At 35.8% G+C, this 17,100-nt stretch overlaps 1 protein-coding gene across 1 annotated transcript; it reads right to left on the reverse strand.

Moving 5' to 3' along the window:
- Nucleotides 1-2,533: 2,533 nt before the first annotated feature.
- Nucleotides 2,534-15,738, reverse strand: LOC141389523 (sarcocystatin-A-like). Its single transcript, XM_073961133.1, has 3 exons — nucleotides 15,581-15,738; nucleotides 15,382-15,500; nucleotides 2,534-2,817 (listed from the first exon to the last, which is right to left on the reverse strand). Exons 1-3 carry the CDS (start codon nucleotides 15,650-15,652, stop codon nucleotides 2,613-2,615), a joined length of 396 nt encoding a protein of 131 aa, XP_073817234.1. The 5' UTR covers nucleotides 15,653-15,738; the 3' UTR covers nucleotides 2,534-2,612.
- Between the last annotated feature and the right edge of the window lie 1,362 nt (nucleotides 15,739-17,100).

Below are 17,100 nucleotides of genomic sequence, written 5' to 3' on the forward strand. Positions count from 1 at the left end.
GTTGTTTTTGTAAATTTGTTAGTTCCCAGCAAAAAAAGTCCTCCCAAAATCATGGGTTTTGTAAGGGATTTTTGGCAGCCGTAACTACTCGCAAACCCCCTTTCTTCCCCATTATTTTTACAAGGGCATGTCGCACTCAGTTTGTAGTTATTTTATGACCACTAGAATAACTAGTTATTCTGTGGCCACTAGAAGTTGAAAAGTAAGTTGAAAAAAATTCTATTTTTAGAACAGTTGATGTGGAGAATTTGTTTATAATTTCAACACACTTCCTACTTTCATTTTACTTTATTTTATTTCGCTCGCTGTGCGAGTTGAACACACGAACCCTCTGATTTCTAGCCAAAGACACTACATTCTATGCCACGCACACGAACATTAAGGGTTGGTTAAGAACTTAAATGTGCAGTGCACATGTGCACCACGAACTGTTATTTTTTAATTAAAAAAACTCGCGTGCCGACTGTGAGCGTTGAACACACAACCCTAGGATTTATAGTCGGACACACACTCACTGTGACACCGTCCTCATTACCTAGTGAGGAGCAAAGTAAGTAGGTTTGCCTTGTAATTTTTTTAAGAAGTATCCCATTACTTTTCAGTTTACTTGTAATGGGAAAAGAAGCTTGTTTACATTACTTTGTAATGGGTTACGTAATGACTAATGGATCCGAATTTTTGCTGGGTTGTTGTAATTCATGCATTTACCTTATATCTCTCATATTTTGTTTGATTTAACCAGTGGGAAAATGGAAACAAGGGTAAACGAGAAGGTAATGCAGAGCCACTACAGAGCTGAAACTTGAAACTCTGCATTCCATTAATGCTGAAAATCTGCATTCCATTAACAGCAGATTTGGGTATAGTGGACAATCAATGTAAATTTGTTTGCCAAATTTGATTGCTCGCTCGATTAGTTTGGATTGTTTGTGTAAAATAATTCTTACAATGCGTTAAATAACTTATTCCCCATGTGATAAATTCTCTAATTTCCCTCTGGATAGTTTTAGTGCAGTATGACGTCATTCGTTATTACTCCTTCTACTCTCTCTTATTTGGTACCTCTGGCCCATTTGTTGTTTACATCAAGGGTAGGCATTGTGACTCACAAGAAAGCCCATGTGCTCTAAGTGAGCGTAAATTTGTTATCGCTCACAGCCTGTGTAGATGCTAACTCGTTGTGAACAACAACAAATTTACGCTCATTGAGAGCACAAGAGGGACACAAAAATTTTCTCTGCCTCACTCTGGTTTACATTCATCCGTTTGTATACATATGCGTATGTGTATTTGGAGAGCAGAAGATAAGTGAGTTTTGAGCCAGGTCAGGCATTTAGGCGCCCGTGTGCGCTCATTTAGCGTTGCTCTCTCCACACACACAATTCAACCCATTGAAAAAGCATGCACTCACACAATGACGCCCCGTAAAGTATGCAATAGAAAAGTATGATGCCTGACCTGGGTTTTGAGTTACCTAAGGGGTACTTTACACGGTATGTTTTTTACATATGAGTTGTCACTTCTGCCATACAAAATGTATATGCAAAGTGACAACTCATATGTAAAAAACATATCGTGTAAAGTACCCATAAGTAAAGTAAAGGTGTGTGATTAGTAAAGTAAAGTATGGTATACACGTAGTTAGTATACACGGAGTTAGTATACACGGAGTTAAGTTAAACCTAATTCCGTAACAATACCCTCCATCTTATGGTGTATGTTATAATATCTGATTATCTATGATTGTATGTATTTGACGAACAAAGCAGCAAATAAAGGAGAATATAACTTTAAAAACCTTACAAAATATTCGAGTGTATTAATTTGTTGTTCCCACTTCAAAAATCACGCATTTACGTACATGAGAAAAAGTAGCCCGAAATTAAAAAAAACACACACACACACCATATAAACCATTTTTAATTCATAAAACCCTTTAATGAACCTTTTGTCATTTTGAAAACCTTTAGAAAAATTGCCTTCATTTTATGTTTTCTAGAAAAGTCAAAGCCTCTTTATTTGCATTTTTTACAAACCCAAACCCAAGATCATGTTTACTTGTTTATAGTCCGTATGCAATTTATTTGTCTTTGGTTTTTATTATTTTTTCAATATGAGTAGATATAATTAATAACATTTGTTACATGCAATTTCATTGAATGACTTGTCGGCCTGTTCCTAAGTTTTAATAAACAACAATTCGAGCTGATTTAATGAAATCTCTTTATTTTGATTTACTCATCAAACTGGTTATTAAACGTTATTGTGCAATAGTTGCGTCATAAGTTGATTCTTAATTATTTGACTGATTAAATGAAATAAATTTAGCGGATTAGATCAAGTATATTAATAAATAAGTTCATACTTACTTTAGGAAATGTAAGATAACATTACGCTGAGGGTTTTCGTCATCGTTGAAAATTGGTTTGATGTTGTCTAACCAGGGGATGCGAATCCAGGCATTCAGCTTATATGAAGCGTACATGCCATCCTCTGATATAATTACTTTTTAAATATTAAAACCCATAGTAAATATGAATTAAAATTAGTTGTATATATATTATAATATTTATTATAAAATTTTCAACAGTCATTTAAGTTTCGTTATCGGATTAGACACCATAGCTGAAGACTAGTTCATCTTCTTTCTCACAGTTGAAGGTCGTTTTAACGCCGTTTTTCAACCAGGGTTGAGACCAAATTTTTATGTCACATCTTTTAGGCTTTTCTTCATTATCAATATCGATAATATCTGCTGTAATTTTGTACAAGATACCTGATACTACTTGCTTGCTGGCAGAATGGATTTCTCCCAATCTAAGAAGAAAAAAAATTATATTATAGACATTATATATTACAGATTTAAGTATTTAGTAAGTTGATAAATTTTGGATATAAATATTTTGTTCTTGGAATTCGTTCCTTCCATTTGTTATAATATGAATATACTTGAGGAACAATTTGTATAACATCTGCCAAGCAAACAAACCAAAACCGATTTTTTCTGTTTTTTGTTCATTAATATTTTTTTTGATTTTTTGTAATAATTTAAGAACTAATAGTTCAGTCATAATGGACATTGAAATAGCAAAAATTCCCACAAAGCTGAATTTGGGTGGAGAGCTAGAGTTTGCCATTAGCAGCAATTTCCTGAAAGTCCCCATCGATTCCATGTGTGCGAAAGAAGTTGTTAGGGTCAAAGGCCAAATTTTAAGAGTTTTTAGGGTTTCGGAATTTTTGTTGAAAACGGTGGTTCTAAGTAATAAGTGATTTCAGTAAATGTTGTAGACGGAAAATTTCTCTACATATTTGGTCATTATTATTTTTTGATAGAAGGAACCTTTCTTGAGATATAGCGGTTCTAAAAAAAAAATCATTAATATACACATATAAGGGAGATATGCACATATTCAGGCGAACCGGCTAAAATAGCCGAGGTGACCGGGTCTGTTCCCCCATATATATATTTTCCTTTGAAGAGCACAATTATACCTATCTTTAAAAAATCCCACAAAATTGGAGAGTGTTTATTAGTAGTATTCCACGTTAGAGTCACTTTATGCAAAATTAGCCCATCTAGCCCACATGTATAATTCGAAGCCCAACTCCAACTCTCCGATTTTATTTTATTTTAATTTTTATCCAAAGTAGGGTTTGTTGCAGTGATTATGGAAATGTATGGGCGGTGTATCCGGTTCGCCGATTGTTTGACCCGAAATGCCCGATTTAAACACCGGGATAGACCCGGTTCTACTGAATCGATTTCTGCAAAGTGGGTATCGTTTGAAAGTTTATAGAAATAGAAAGCGTCGTTATTTTAACGGGACCGCCTCCTGAAGTTCTTACGCGTCATCTTTTTCTACATGTGTAATTTGATCCTTAGATCTCGAAACATCCAGAAAGGTCACTTCTTTTTAAAAATCGTAAAGACCCTTATCGTAGAGAATCTTTAAATGTTCAACATTTACTTTAGCAGATTTTCGATAAGCTTTACAGTTTTTGAGAAAAATACAAATCGTCACCATAAATGTCCGAAGACGTAACCCACAAAACCAAAAAACGTTATGAAATGAAAAACTGTTTTATAGAATATCAATCTTATGAGGTCGAGTATTTGGAGTATTATCAATCCCTTATGAATGGGAGTAAGTAATGAAACTAAGACCGCAAAAACGCTTGGTTTTGGGATCGGTTATTACAACAACAACTGCAATGTTATCCCATTTTCCGAAATTCCATTTCTTGAATAGTATCGTTATTTTTAAACGCAGAAGCTTGAAATTTTGTCAGAGTACGTATTTTAGCTTTATATATCAGATTCTATCAAAAAGCGAATTTAGATTTGCATGTGGGTTACGTCTTCGGGCATTTATGGTGACGAAATATAAAATGACCTTTTACTCTGAATAACTTCATTTGCACACACGGGATCGATGTGGTTTTAAAGACATTACTTTTATAATATTAGGTCGTCTCAAGACCACACGAATGAATGAAGTGTGTATGGGAAATGTTACCAATATTTTCCTAATCCATTTCCAACAAATTTAAAGTTTTGTCTTTTCGCGCTACATCAACGATTTTCGGTACATAGGTTCAGGAAAAAATCCCCTGCACAAATCCATTCCCGAGCCTATTTTTAGACAACAGTTATTGCGATTTTATTTCTGGTTTTAAGAAAAAAATATTTAAAAACCGATAATTATTTTAAAGGGCACAACTGACACTAAAAAGTTATTACAAAGTGACCTCAGCAAGTATTTATAATATTTGTAAAATGTTACTCAATATTCGTGGAATTTTAAAAAATTACACATTTTTAAATGTAGCCCAGTTTTTTTTAAATAAAGGTCCGGTTTTTTCATTGGAATGATTTTCCTATTTTGAAATTTCTTGTATTTCGCATTTTAGAAGATGGATTTCAAGGGGAATGAGTTATTAGATCCCTGTTTGCGCAACGCGGCTAGAAGAAAATATCAAAAAACACTTAAAATCTGACTTCAAAATGTCTGCATCATATAATAGTAGATAGACGCGGATCAAATTTTGAAAAGTTATACATTAGTCAGATGATCCTAATTTAGATTGGTTCTAGTTTTACTTTTACAGGAAAATCGTAAATAGAGGGCACTATAGGTCCAATGGCAAGTTTCTGAGGCAAAAATTCTATTTTTCAAGTCATATATTTGAATAAAGTAGTAACTGGACCACTTAATAAGAAAAACATTTCAACCTGACAACACTTCATGACGTACACGTCCGAAGATCTGCTTTACCACTAGTGAAACCAGGTAACGTAATTTGGTGACCATGTGGTTCGAGTCCTTGGCTTTCACAAAATTTCAAAAAATAAAAAACAGGCTGAACCCGGCTGGGATTTGAACCCACGTCCTTGAAAACATATCAAAAAATGTTGTCACGGCGTGTTAGCGTTCAAAGCCAATACTCATAACTTCAAAGGCAGCGCAAAAAAGCGTTTGTCGTGAAGAAAATACATTTCAGCGGCCAAATATCCGCGTAAATGTATAAAACACATTTGCATTTGAAAAACGAAAAGTTCTAGGACAGAGAAGCCACTACATAGTCGATACGTCCGAAGATCTGCTTTACCACCAGTGAAACCAGGTAACGTAATTTGGTGACTATGTGGGTTCGAGTCCTTGGCTTTCCTTTTTCACTTGCAAATAATTTCCGATCATCAAGCTTAACTCTAAACGAGAAAATTAATAAAAAATCATTAAAAATGATCTTCGCCTTAAAAAGGCAAAATTTCAAAAAATAATTAACGCTTTTTTAAATTGGAGAATACGTGGGAAGGTATGCTTAGTAAGATTGTGATTAAGAATTAAAAAAAGTAAGACGCGATAAAAAATTGTTGGTGTAGACATGTAATGAGTTTTTTGTGTAGTTTTTATTGTGGTTTATATGTATGATATTTGGAGTAGAACTATCGGTATCACGACGTATCCGCGAAACCATATACATATGTATATGTTGTAGAAGGTAATAGTGAGTACTACATGTGTAGAAAAATTTATCCGCGTTAACTTATAGAAACCTAATAATAGATAGTTTGACACTAGAGTTGTATAGTTCATGAACGAACTAGTTTAATTGAACGATTCATTGAAAAGAGCGTATGAACTAGATCAGTCGATATAGTTCATTATAGTTCAATAGTTCACTGAACTATAATCAGTCGGTGACCGTACGATCAACGAACGATTCACAATCTAGTTCAACATGTCGTTCACAAATACATAAAGTGACGGCGTCGTCAATGTTAAGGGATGCCTTCGTAATGGTGATTATGTTTTGGATCAAGGTACATGGGATAGCTGTCCGAAAATGACGATTTCTACAAAAACATACGAGACATAACAGCTTACTTTATGGATAGAAAAAGGGAAAATATAAGAAGAAACACACACGCACAACGCAATAACAATTTCTACACACACACACACACAACATAAGATTTTTTGCCTGCCACCTAAATGAAGGATGTTTTTTTTTAAATTAATTAATCTTTATTTAAGAATGCAATCAATCTATGTAAATGTAATATTTTTGTTATGGAGTAGTTAAATTATATTAGTCTTTTGTTTGTATTTGTTGTATGTATGCGTTTTCATCAAACGACCGATTAAGAGCCGGTGAACGATTTTGATCCGAATGATTGACCTGGACAGTGAACTATGAACTAGATTACTGACCTAGTTCAGTTTAAAGAGCGGCAGCTATTGAACTAGATCTTTCAATTGAACTAGATTGTACAACTCTATTTGACACATTAAAATTTGGATATTTTTAAGTATTGGACTGGGCTGGGAGTGGGACTTGTCAATATGACACAAGTCGCCAAATTTGATAGTTATCTTAATCGAGTTATACCAAGCATTGAAATCATTTATTTTCAAGATCTCTTAAATTAGTAACTGGGACTACAAACTCCTACTAAATTTAAAAATCTTAAAGTATTCAAAAATCGGACGCGATCCCGGTATTCTACTTCCAAATCATCTCTGAGATTTCGCGTTTGGCTAAAACCCGTTGTGGGGGAGGTCCCCGCCCACTCCATTTTCGGTATAAAAACTACCTTACGATACATTCTAAGACCTGAAGAATCTATAGTCAAAGTTTTATTAAATTTGGTCCAGCTATTTCAGAGGATTTATATTTCGAACATCAAGGCAGACCTGAATAATTTTCTATATATAGGTATGTAGATATATATACCTGAACCGATCAGAACCAAATTTGCCGGACGTGATTCTGAATTGAACAGGATTTACCATATCAATTTTTTTCACCCGATTTTATTTATTTTATGCACCAACCTTTCTACGTATGTCCAATTTTGATAATATTTTATATGTGTAAGGGAATTTGGACTAGAAATAAGTTTGCCAAATTATTTTGAAAACGGTTCAGATGTTTGTCCATTTTCATGTATCGCACCGAATACAAAATTGGACAGACATTTTGATGAATTTTGGAAAACGTGACTCAATTCGGTCTACAAAAAAAATTCCGCCATATTATGTTGTAAGGTATCATTTTGTCGGCCCCACCCGACTTTGTTCCTTTCCTTGTTGGTTTCATATTATCACCAATGCAGCTTCTACGTTAATTATTTATTGTGGCTCAGATTATGAGATCGTGGCTAAAACAATTCAGTTAATATTCCAGATTTATTAAATGGTGCACCTCAACTTCAACGATTGTAAAACGTTTTTTAAAGATTACCATATACGCATTTATGATAGTTATTGCCATTAAATTTTTTTTGTATAGTCTGACTTGATAACCCTATTTCTCAATGTTTTACACAAATACTATGGTAAGTTTTATTCCTACATCATGTGTAATTGCCTCCCATATAATAGAAGATTGAACATTAATGTTGTACTTGTAATCTTCCATTTTTTGACAAGTTGATCGTGGCTGACAACGCTAAGAACCTAGCGTCCTAATCCGCCATCATTATGTGAAAAACTTCGTAAAAATGGACATCGTTATATCGGCTTAACATTTCATTTGAACCAGATTTTAGCCACTTCGGTTGAATAATTTGGCTAAAACCTTCAAAATACGAATATTTTCTGCGACATTGTTTGAATCTCCCAACGAAGAACTAATACCAAATTTCAGCTATAACAATTGAATAATGTGGCTAAAACCTTGGAGCGCAAGAAAACTCTCGTACGGATCAACCGATTCGGGTCAAAGTTTGGCCTTCGTAATATTTTTTCCAAATTTAGTTTAATTTCGAAGATACGCCATATCGGTATACTCCTTCACGTACCTCCTCCTCAAATGTTCAAAATTTTTCGGTGAAATGGTGCGCACGACAACTCTCAAAGACAGTAACCGATTTGGTCCTTACTATTCATATCGTAATATCTCTACGGGACATAGATCAGGTTCGTATATGGACTATATCCCAGCAAAATAAATTGGAAGTAGTGCAATGTAGACTAGTTCTTTCACGGCATGTTTTTATGCAGTTCAAACGGAGTCGTGAAAAAGGCACTCCATTCCCCACATTTTAACCGCATTTGGAAGCAATCCAAAGAATCACATCCATTTGTCACATTTTAACAACATCCGGAGGCAGTTCAACGGAGTCGTGAAAAAGGCACTCCAATTCCTCACAATTTAACAGCATCCGGATGCAGTGCAAACGGAGTCGTGAAAAAGGCACTCCGTTCACTACATTTTATTAGCAGTTGTTAGAGATCCCTACATGCACATAAATCAGTTTGTACATCTCTACAGGCACCGGAATACATTTCCAAAAGGAGATAATCGTGTTAACATTTCCAAACATTTGTTAATACAAACAAAATAATATTTAATTTGTGAAAATTTTTCCGGTAACTCACGAGAAGAAAATTTCCGAATGGGAGTGCTGTTGGAGTACATGTCGAAATCTTAACTGGTGATGGGAAGACAATATCAAACCCATTTAGCAGATGAAGCAAAAGCACTTAAGCTTGGATTAAATGAAGAGCGGAGGAAACACACATTTTTGCGATTGAATTCAATAGAGAATTTTCATAATTTTTGTTAATTTAATAAAGTTATTAATATTTTTGTTTTACACAATTAATAAATGCATTTTATTTTGTTATTCAAAACACGTGCTCTGGACTGCCTCATATTCTACCCCAAAGGGTCAGTTAAAATGCAATGCCAAAGAGTCGGTTAAAATGCAGTGCCAAAGGTTCAGTTTAAATGCAATGCCAAAGGGTCAGTTAAAATGCGGTGCCAAAGGTTCAGTTAAAATGCAATGCCAAAGGGTCAGTTAAAATGCGGTGCAATGGAGTGCTTCTTTCAGTAGTCACTCCCTTGTAAAAATCATGAGTGAAAATGCATAATTTGATGTACTTCCAAATCACTTGTACATATCATTTAACTGCCTCTTTGGAGGCAAACTTTTCGCTGGGATAGGTTCACTCCTTCGAGTACCTCCCACACAAAATTTGGGAAAAGTGCAGTTTAAGGTCTGCCCTCGGATCGTTTTTTTGTAGCAACTTGTATTTGCTGTCCCATTACGACAGTACACGTTTTTTCAGGGGCAAGTCCATACTTCCTGAAAAAATGGTCCGAAAGCTGTAAAAACCCCTATGACACCATGTGTAGCGGCTGGAGCGCACGATAACTCTCGAACCGATCATCCAAATCGGTTTAAAGGGAGTCCCTTTGATTTTTGTTGTAACAAATTGTATTCGCTTTCCCCATTACAGCGGTAACAAGACCTTACTTCTTGAGATAATGGTCCAAAAGCTCCAAAAAGCCTGGCGGCACCAACTACACTAGGTAGTAGGTAAGATAACCCTCGAAGAGAGAAACCGATTTTATCCAAACGTTCTATATCGTATTATATACACGCAGAGAAAAAATATGATTGAACCAACAATATCCGAAGAGCAAAATATGTATTGTAAAGATATTGTTAGATTTCGCATGTAGTATTGTGAGTCCAACAATCGTTTTTGTTAATTACAAGAATAGTTGTTGTCATATTCAACAATAGTCGTTATCATATCCAACAATAGTTGTTGTCATATCCAACAATAATTTTTGTCTGCTGGACAATATTATTCTCTTTTCTTTGACAAAAAACATTTGGTGAGTTGTATGAGTTCCTCTTATATTTGTTATACCCTCAGCATTTATGCTAACGAGGGAATATACACTTTCATACGGACAAAATGTGCCTCATCGAAATAATGGTTTTAGACCCCAAGTATGTTTGGACGAAATGTGTTTCAGACAATTTGGAGTGGATTTAGCCATGTCCGTCCGTCTGTCTGTCTGGCTGGAGCGCACGATAACTCTCGAACGAATCAACCGATTTGGTTAAAATTTGGTTTACATAATATTTTGTCCAAACTTAGTTTAAGTTCGAAGATGGGTTATATCGGTCCACCCCTTCCGGTACCTCCCCCACAAAAGTTCGGAAATGGTCGGAAAATTTGTGCGCACCATAACTCTTGAAGGGAGTAACCGATTTGGTCAACACTTTGTACATCGTAAAATTTCTACCAGACTTAGATGAGGTTCCAATATGAATTCAATCGGTCTACTCCTTCGGGTATCTCCCACACAAAATTTCGGAAAAGTTCAGTTTAGGACCTGCTCTCGAATCGATCTGATTTTTGTTGTAGCAACTTGTATTCACTGCCCCCCTTTCGACGGTACAAGTTTCATCAGGGGGAAGTCCATACTTCCTGAGAAAATGGCCCGGAAGGTGCAAAAAAAAAAACCGTATGACACCCTATGTAGTGGTTGGAGCGCAAGATAACTCTCGAGCCAATCTGCAAAATGTCACATTCACAATATTTGGTGCAGGCTTAGGTTAGAAGATAAGCCATTTCGGTCCCTCCTTCAGGTACCTCCCCCACAAAAGTTCAAAAATGTTCGGAAAAATTGTGCGCACGATGACTCTTGATGGGAGTGACCGATTTGGTTCATACTTAACACATCCTAATATATATACCAGATATAGGTCAGGTTCGAATATAGACTATATTTGTCCACTGCTTCGGGTACCTCCAACACAAAATGTTGGATACATTCACTTTAAGATCTGCCCTCGAATCATTTTGATTTTTGTTGATGCAACCTGCATTCGCTGCCTCAATTGCGGTAGTAAAAGTTTTTTCAGGGGCAAGTCCATATTTCTTGAGAAAACAGCCCGAAAGTTTAAAAAAAAAACCGCTAGTGGCTCGAGAGCTCGAACCGAATACTGTGTTCGTCCACACTTTGGATATCGTAATGTTTCTTCGAATATTAGATGAAATTCGAAGGTGGTGCTTATAGGTCCATTCCTCCCTTACAAACGTTCGAAAATATTCGCTAAAATGGTAGGCGCGATATCTCATAGCAACCCATTTGGTCCAAACTTTGGATCTCTAAATATTGTCGAAACTTAGTTTATGTTCAAATTTGGGCCCTGTCTGTCCAATCCTTGGGATACCACCTACACAAATGTTCAACATTTTCGTGTGGTTAAGGGTCTGTTCGAGGATCCTTTGGAATTTTTTTCCGAAATTTTTTTTACAGCGGTATTATATTTTTCGTACGCTAGCAAGGTAAAAAATCCATATCTATCGATATCCCCGCAATTTTTGAGCTTTAATCCTATCCATATTTTTGTCGGTTCATACGCCCAAAATTTTGAAAACCTCTTAAATGCATACGTTTTTTTTAAGTATTTCAATACACACAGGCTGAGGGTATATCTCTGTCGGCAAAGCCGACTGATACTTTTTTACTTGTTTTTTATTTTATCTTTGTTCTGCTTTTGTGTATGTACACCATGAGATTCTTGTTTTTATTTGTTTCTTCTTTCTCATTCTTCTTTGTGTTTTCATAGTTGAGTTACACCACAATCTGAGAAGTATTTTTGGTCGTCATTTGTGTTTTCTTTTCATATTTTTTTGTGCTTTTATGGTATTCTTTATGTTGGGGTAGGTGCTTAGAGAATGAGCGCAATGGAGTAGTTATGTTTCTGCATTCAATTTGCACAAACAATGCTCACAATATTATACGCGTAATTTATACCAAAGTTATGTGGAAAAGGTATATGAGAATTATATACGATCAAATTAAACATTTCTGTAACAGGTTTTCTGGGCTGACAATAGTTTTTGTACAAATTTTAGATTATGATAGTTCCTACCATAGGTATTGTCAATGATTTTTACAATATTGAGGAATTTCGCAAGTTGTTTTTGTTTTTTTTATGTTTGGAGCAATCGATGGTATTTTTGTATTTGAAATTACAATGCTTGAACAAAACAAATTAATTGTTGGAACAAAAATAGATATTGTTGTTCCAACAAAAGCGAACAATATTTTTTCTCTGCATGCAGACGGTAGATGTATTGTGAGTTACTTATTTTCTTTATGTCTGAGGCTGAGGGTATATCTATGTTGGTCAAGCCGAGTGATACTTTTTTACTTGTTGAGATATAAAATTGAGATATTAATTGGGACAGCGCACTGACTGTTTCGCCTCCTTATAAAACAATGTCATGTACGGTGCGCATTAACTAACTGTTAATAAAAACCGCTTACACCTAGGAAGTTTTTGCGGATTCTGAAACAGCAATGTTCATAGATGAGAAAAATCCAAAAACAAGAAATAGTCCCTAGTTGGTTTTCGCGGTTTTCGTATAGCTGTGAAAATTCTCTAGGTTTAGTAATTTTTTCCTAGGATGTACTATTTTTGAAATATATAAATTTAAGTTGGGAAATTGCAGTCATGACATTGTTTTGTAAGGAGACGATACAGTCAGTGAGTTGTCCCAGTTTGAACTTCTATATCGCAAAAAATGGTAAAAACTACGAAAATATTGTAAAGGACAATGTTGTAGAGAATTTTCACTACTACAACATTTTATTGAGTTCCATTTTTATAGTGCGAGCGGTTTCCAAGTAAAATTGTGAAAACCTAAAAGACCCTAAAAATGTGAACTTTGACCGCGATTTATTTAAAAAGCGCTTCGGCGATTTTTTGTAGTTTTTTGATTTTTCTCATCTATGAACATTATAGTTTCAGAATACGCAAAAACTTCTAAGATGTAAGCACCTTCCATTTAAATTTGGTACAAGAGAACCGTGTTATTCATGTTACATATAAATGCACAACCACATAATACCCCTTACCACAGTGTGGTGTAGGGTATAAACAATGTTAGCCAATCAAGTTGAATAATCCTTGAAAATACCGAAAATCTTGTGGTACCGTTCTATAGGCGCTTTTTATACCCTCAACCTTTAGGCTAGAAAGGGTATATACACTTTCATACGGGCAAAATGTGCCTCATCGAAATAATGGTTTTAGACCCCAAGTATGTTTGGACGAAATGTGTTTCAGACAATTTGGAGTCGATTGAGCAATGTCCGTCCGTCTGTCTGTCTGCCTGTCTGGCTGGCTGGAGCGCACGATAACTCTCGAACGGATGAACCGATTCAGTTCAAATTTTGGCTTTCGTAATATTTTGCCCAAACTTAAGTTCGAAGATGGGCTATATCGGTACCTCCCCCACAAAAGTTCGAAAATGTTCGGAAAATTTGTGCGAACGATAACTCTTGAAGGGAGTAAACGATTAGGTCCACACTTTGCCCATCATGAAATGTGTACCAGACTTAGATAAGGTTTCAATATGGACTCAATCGGTCCACTCCTTCGAGTACCTCCCACACAAAATTTCGGAAAAGTTCAGTTTAGGGCCATCTCTCGAATCGCTTTGATTTTTGTTGTAGCAACTTGTATTCATTGCCCCACATACGACGGTACAACTTTCATCAGGGGCAAGTCCATACTTCCTGAGAAAATATCCTGAAAATTGCACAAAACCCCTATGACACGATGTGAGGTGGTTGGAGCGCAAGATAACTCTCGAACGGATCTGCCGATTCGGTCCAAAATTTGGCCTTAGTAACATTTTGACCAAACATAGTTTAAGTTCGAAGATAAGCCATATCGGTCTACTGCTTCAGGTACCTCCCCCACAAAAGTTCAAAAATGTTGGGATTATAACTCTTGAAGGGAGCGGCCGAATTGGTCCATACTTTACACATCCTAATATATCTACCAAATATAGATCATGTTCAAATATGGACTATATTTGTCCACTCCATCCGGTACCTCCCACACAAAATTTCGGATAAGTTAACTTTAAGGCCTGCTACCGAATCACTTTGATTTTTGTTGAAGCAACTTGCATTCGCTGCCTCAATTACGACGGCAAAAGTTTTTTAGGGGCAAGTCCATACTTCTTGAGCAAACAGCCCGAAGGGTGTAAAAATCCCCTATGGTACCATATGTAGTGGCTGGATATCTACTTCCATAATGGTCAATGTCGATCCATTCCTTTCAGCATATCCTCCGCAAAACTTCTAATCTTTAATCCTAATCAAAATGTTTAAAACCCCCTAAATACATACGTTTTTTGGGAAAAAATTGTTTCAATATACACAGGCTGAGGGTATATCTCTGTCGGTGAAGCCGACTGATACTTTTTTTACTTGTTGAAAACGTAGACCTATACCGACAATTATGTGCAGAAATATTTTATAACTACAACAGAAACTAAATACCAAATTTTAGTCATTTCGGTTGAATTTTTTTTACTTGTTGAAAACGTAGACCTATACCGACAATTATGTGCAGAAATATTTTATAACTACAACAGAAACTAAATACCAAATTTTAGTCAGTTCTGTCTAAAACCTTCAGAACTGTTTTTTACCCACCACGAAGAACAAATACAAAATTTCAGTTTTTTCCGTTGGATCAGGCGTTTAATTCCAAATTCCAAAAAATCTGGCTGTAGCGTTCTATGAGGGTTATACTAAAACGTTGACATGTACCGTCAATATTCAGGAGAAAAGTTTTGTAAACTAAATACCAAATTTCAGCAGTGTCTCTATGATTAAAATAAACTTTAAAAAATCCGGGTGCTACGCTTCTATAAGGGCTATGCAAAACCTGCACCTACATATATCTACAATTCTCTGTAGAAATTGCATTTACCCATTTTTGTATAACGAACGTCTCTATAACGACAAATTCGTTATAATGAGTTGTTGTATAAAGCACAAACATGTAGTCGCACACAAAAGGGTCTCTGTTCTGTAAAAGGGTTTGACAGTTCTTTAATTTTTTTATTTTAACTAGGTGGCTTTGGGAATAGATTTACTGCTTGTCTAAGCTCAGCAAACCACGTTGTGATCTACGTAATGTATTAAACATTTTAATACTAATTCAAGGTAACAAATCGTCCAATTATAACACAAGTTCAGTAATTAATTAACACATTTAACATAACAGGTTTCTTCACAGAATATACGAATACTTACTTGTAGTTTGGACCATTTTCACCCTTTGTCAACTCTGCGAGAGATGTTAGCAGTGCTTCCTTGGCTTCCAGCATATCATCGCCTTCCAACTTTCGTACACCACCCACAATACGACGTTCCTATTAAAGATTTACCAAAATATATGTATATAGTTTTACTCATAAATATTACATATAAACATGTTGTTGTTTAAGCGTACCCCCTCGATTGGTTGTGCGTTAACAAGACTAAAAAGTATAGCGAAAATAGCTAATGCGAATAATTTATTCATTTTGTTTACGATGCGACAACGACGACGATTGTTGTTTACTTCTCAAAGCTAACAGAGATACTGTTTTTATCTATCTGATCGTTTAACCTTTAATAACTTGTTGGTGTTGTAGTTGTAATTTTGAGTGTACAGTGTATACATTCTGTATGCTAGCAGTGATTTGTTTTACCTAAAGCTGGGTACACATTGTCAGTTTTGAATGACAGCTTTGTTGTTGCTTGCTAGTGTGGCCGTTCATTTTTGTCATTCATCATGCAACCACAAAATATTTTGGTTGGACAGTTATCGATAATTGCAAAAAATCGTCATTCAAAACTGACAATGTGTACTGTACTTTATACCACAATGTGGAAAGGGTATTATAAGTTAGTTTTGGTAAAAATTAAAAAATATTCGTCGTAGACCCACCAGTATAGAAACGTTTAGTTTTTGGTGATGCTCGTAAAATATTAAGGGGATGAAATGGACCATAAACAAAAGATAAGGGAACTACTGTTATAATAATTATAGTAAAGTTTTCAAATCATGATAGAGAAATTACCAGATTTTATTATACCCTACACCACACTGTGGTAAGGGGTATTATGTATTTTCATCTAACGAAAACGAAAGAAAAGAAAAACAAACCCCTTTAAAGTTGACGAACCCCGCAAACGTTTTAAGGACCATGATCTGCGAATCTGCACCTGGAATGTTCGCACTCTTTATAGAGAAGAAGTTTACGCATTGGCAGATGTACTTGAAAAGTACAAGGCCGACATTACTGCCATACAGGAAATACGATGGAACGGGAAAGGCGTCACAACAACACCTAAAGGTGACGCACTGTATTATAGCCGCCATGACACAAAGCATGAGTTTGGTTGCGGATTTGTAGTTGGTCGGAGGTTAAAACATCTGGTCTCCAGCTTAACCCCAGTGAATGAAAGACTCGCTGCAATTCGATTAAAAGCAAAATTCTTCAACATCAGCTTTATTTGCCCTCATGATCCAACTGAAGACAAGGACGGACAGACCAAAGATATATTTTACGAGCGCTTAGAAGAAACTTATGACCGTTGCCCTGCCCATGACATTAAAATTGTTCTAGGCGATTTTAATGCCAAAATTGGAAAGGAGAATATCTTTGGCCCAACAGTCGGGAAATTCAGTCTCCACAGTAAAACATCTGAAAATGGTATGAGGCTGATAGACTTTACAGCTGCAAGAAAGATGGTAGTTAGCAGTACCAGATTTAAGCATCTCGATATTCATAAGGGCTCCTGGCTGTCGCCAGATCTAAGAACAAGAAATCAAATTGGTCACGTTGTGATAGATGGAAGACATTCATCGAGCGTGTTGGATGTACGATAGTTCCGAGGCGCAAATATTGATTCGGACCACTACCGTGTTGCAGCAAAGGTACGTACCCGTCTAAACGTTGCAAATAAAGCACGAACAGACACAAC

This window comes from Musca autumnalis, unplaced genomic scaffold (assembly GCF_047663935.1).
Source record: "Musca autumnalis isolate F117 unplaced genomic scaffold, ASM4766393v1 scaffold_1, whole genome shotgun sequence".
NCBI lineage: Eukaryota > Metazoa > Arthropoda > Insecta > Diptera > Muscidae > Musca > Musca autumnalis.

What these genes read in the sequence shown, in the direction of transcription:
- LOC141389523 (XM_073961133.1), bottom strand. Translation starts at nt 15,652, where the DNA reads ATGAATAAATTATTCGCATTAGCTATTTTCGCTATACTTTTTAGTCTT. An exon ending in ACGCACAACCAATCGAGGGG is followed by an intron (nt 15,501 to 15,580) that starts GTACGCTTAAAC and finishes AATCTTTAATAG; the next exon opens with GAACGTCGTATTGTGGGTGG. An exon ending in GAAAATGGTCCAAACTACAA is followed by an intron (nt 2,818 to 15,381) that starts GTAAGTATTCGT and finishes TTTTCTTCTTAG; the next exon opens with ATTGGGAGAAATCCATTCTG.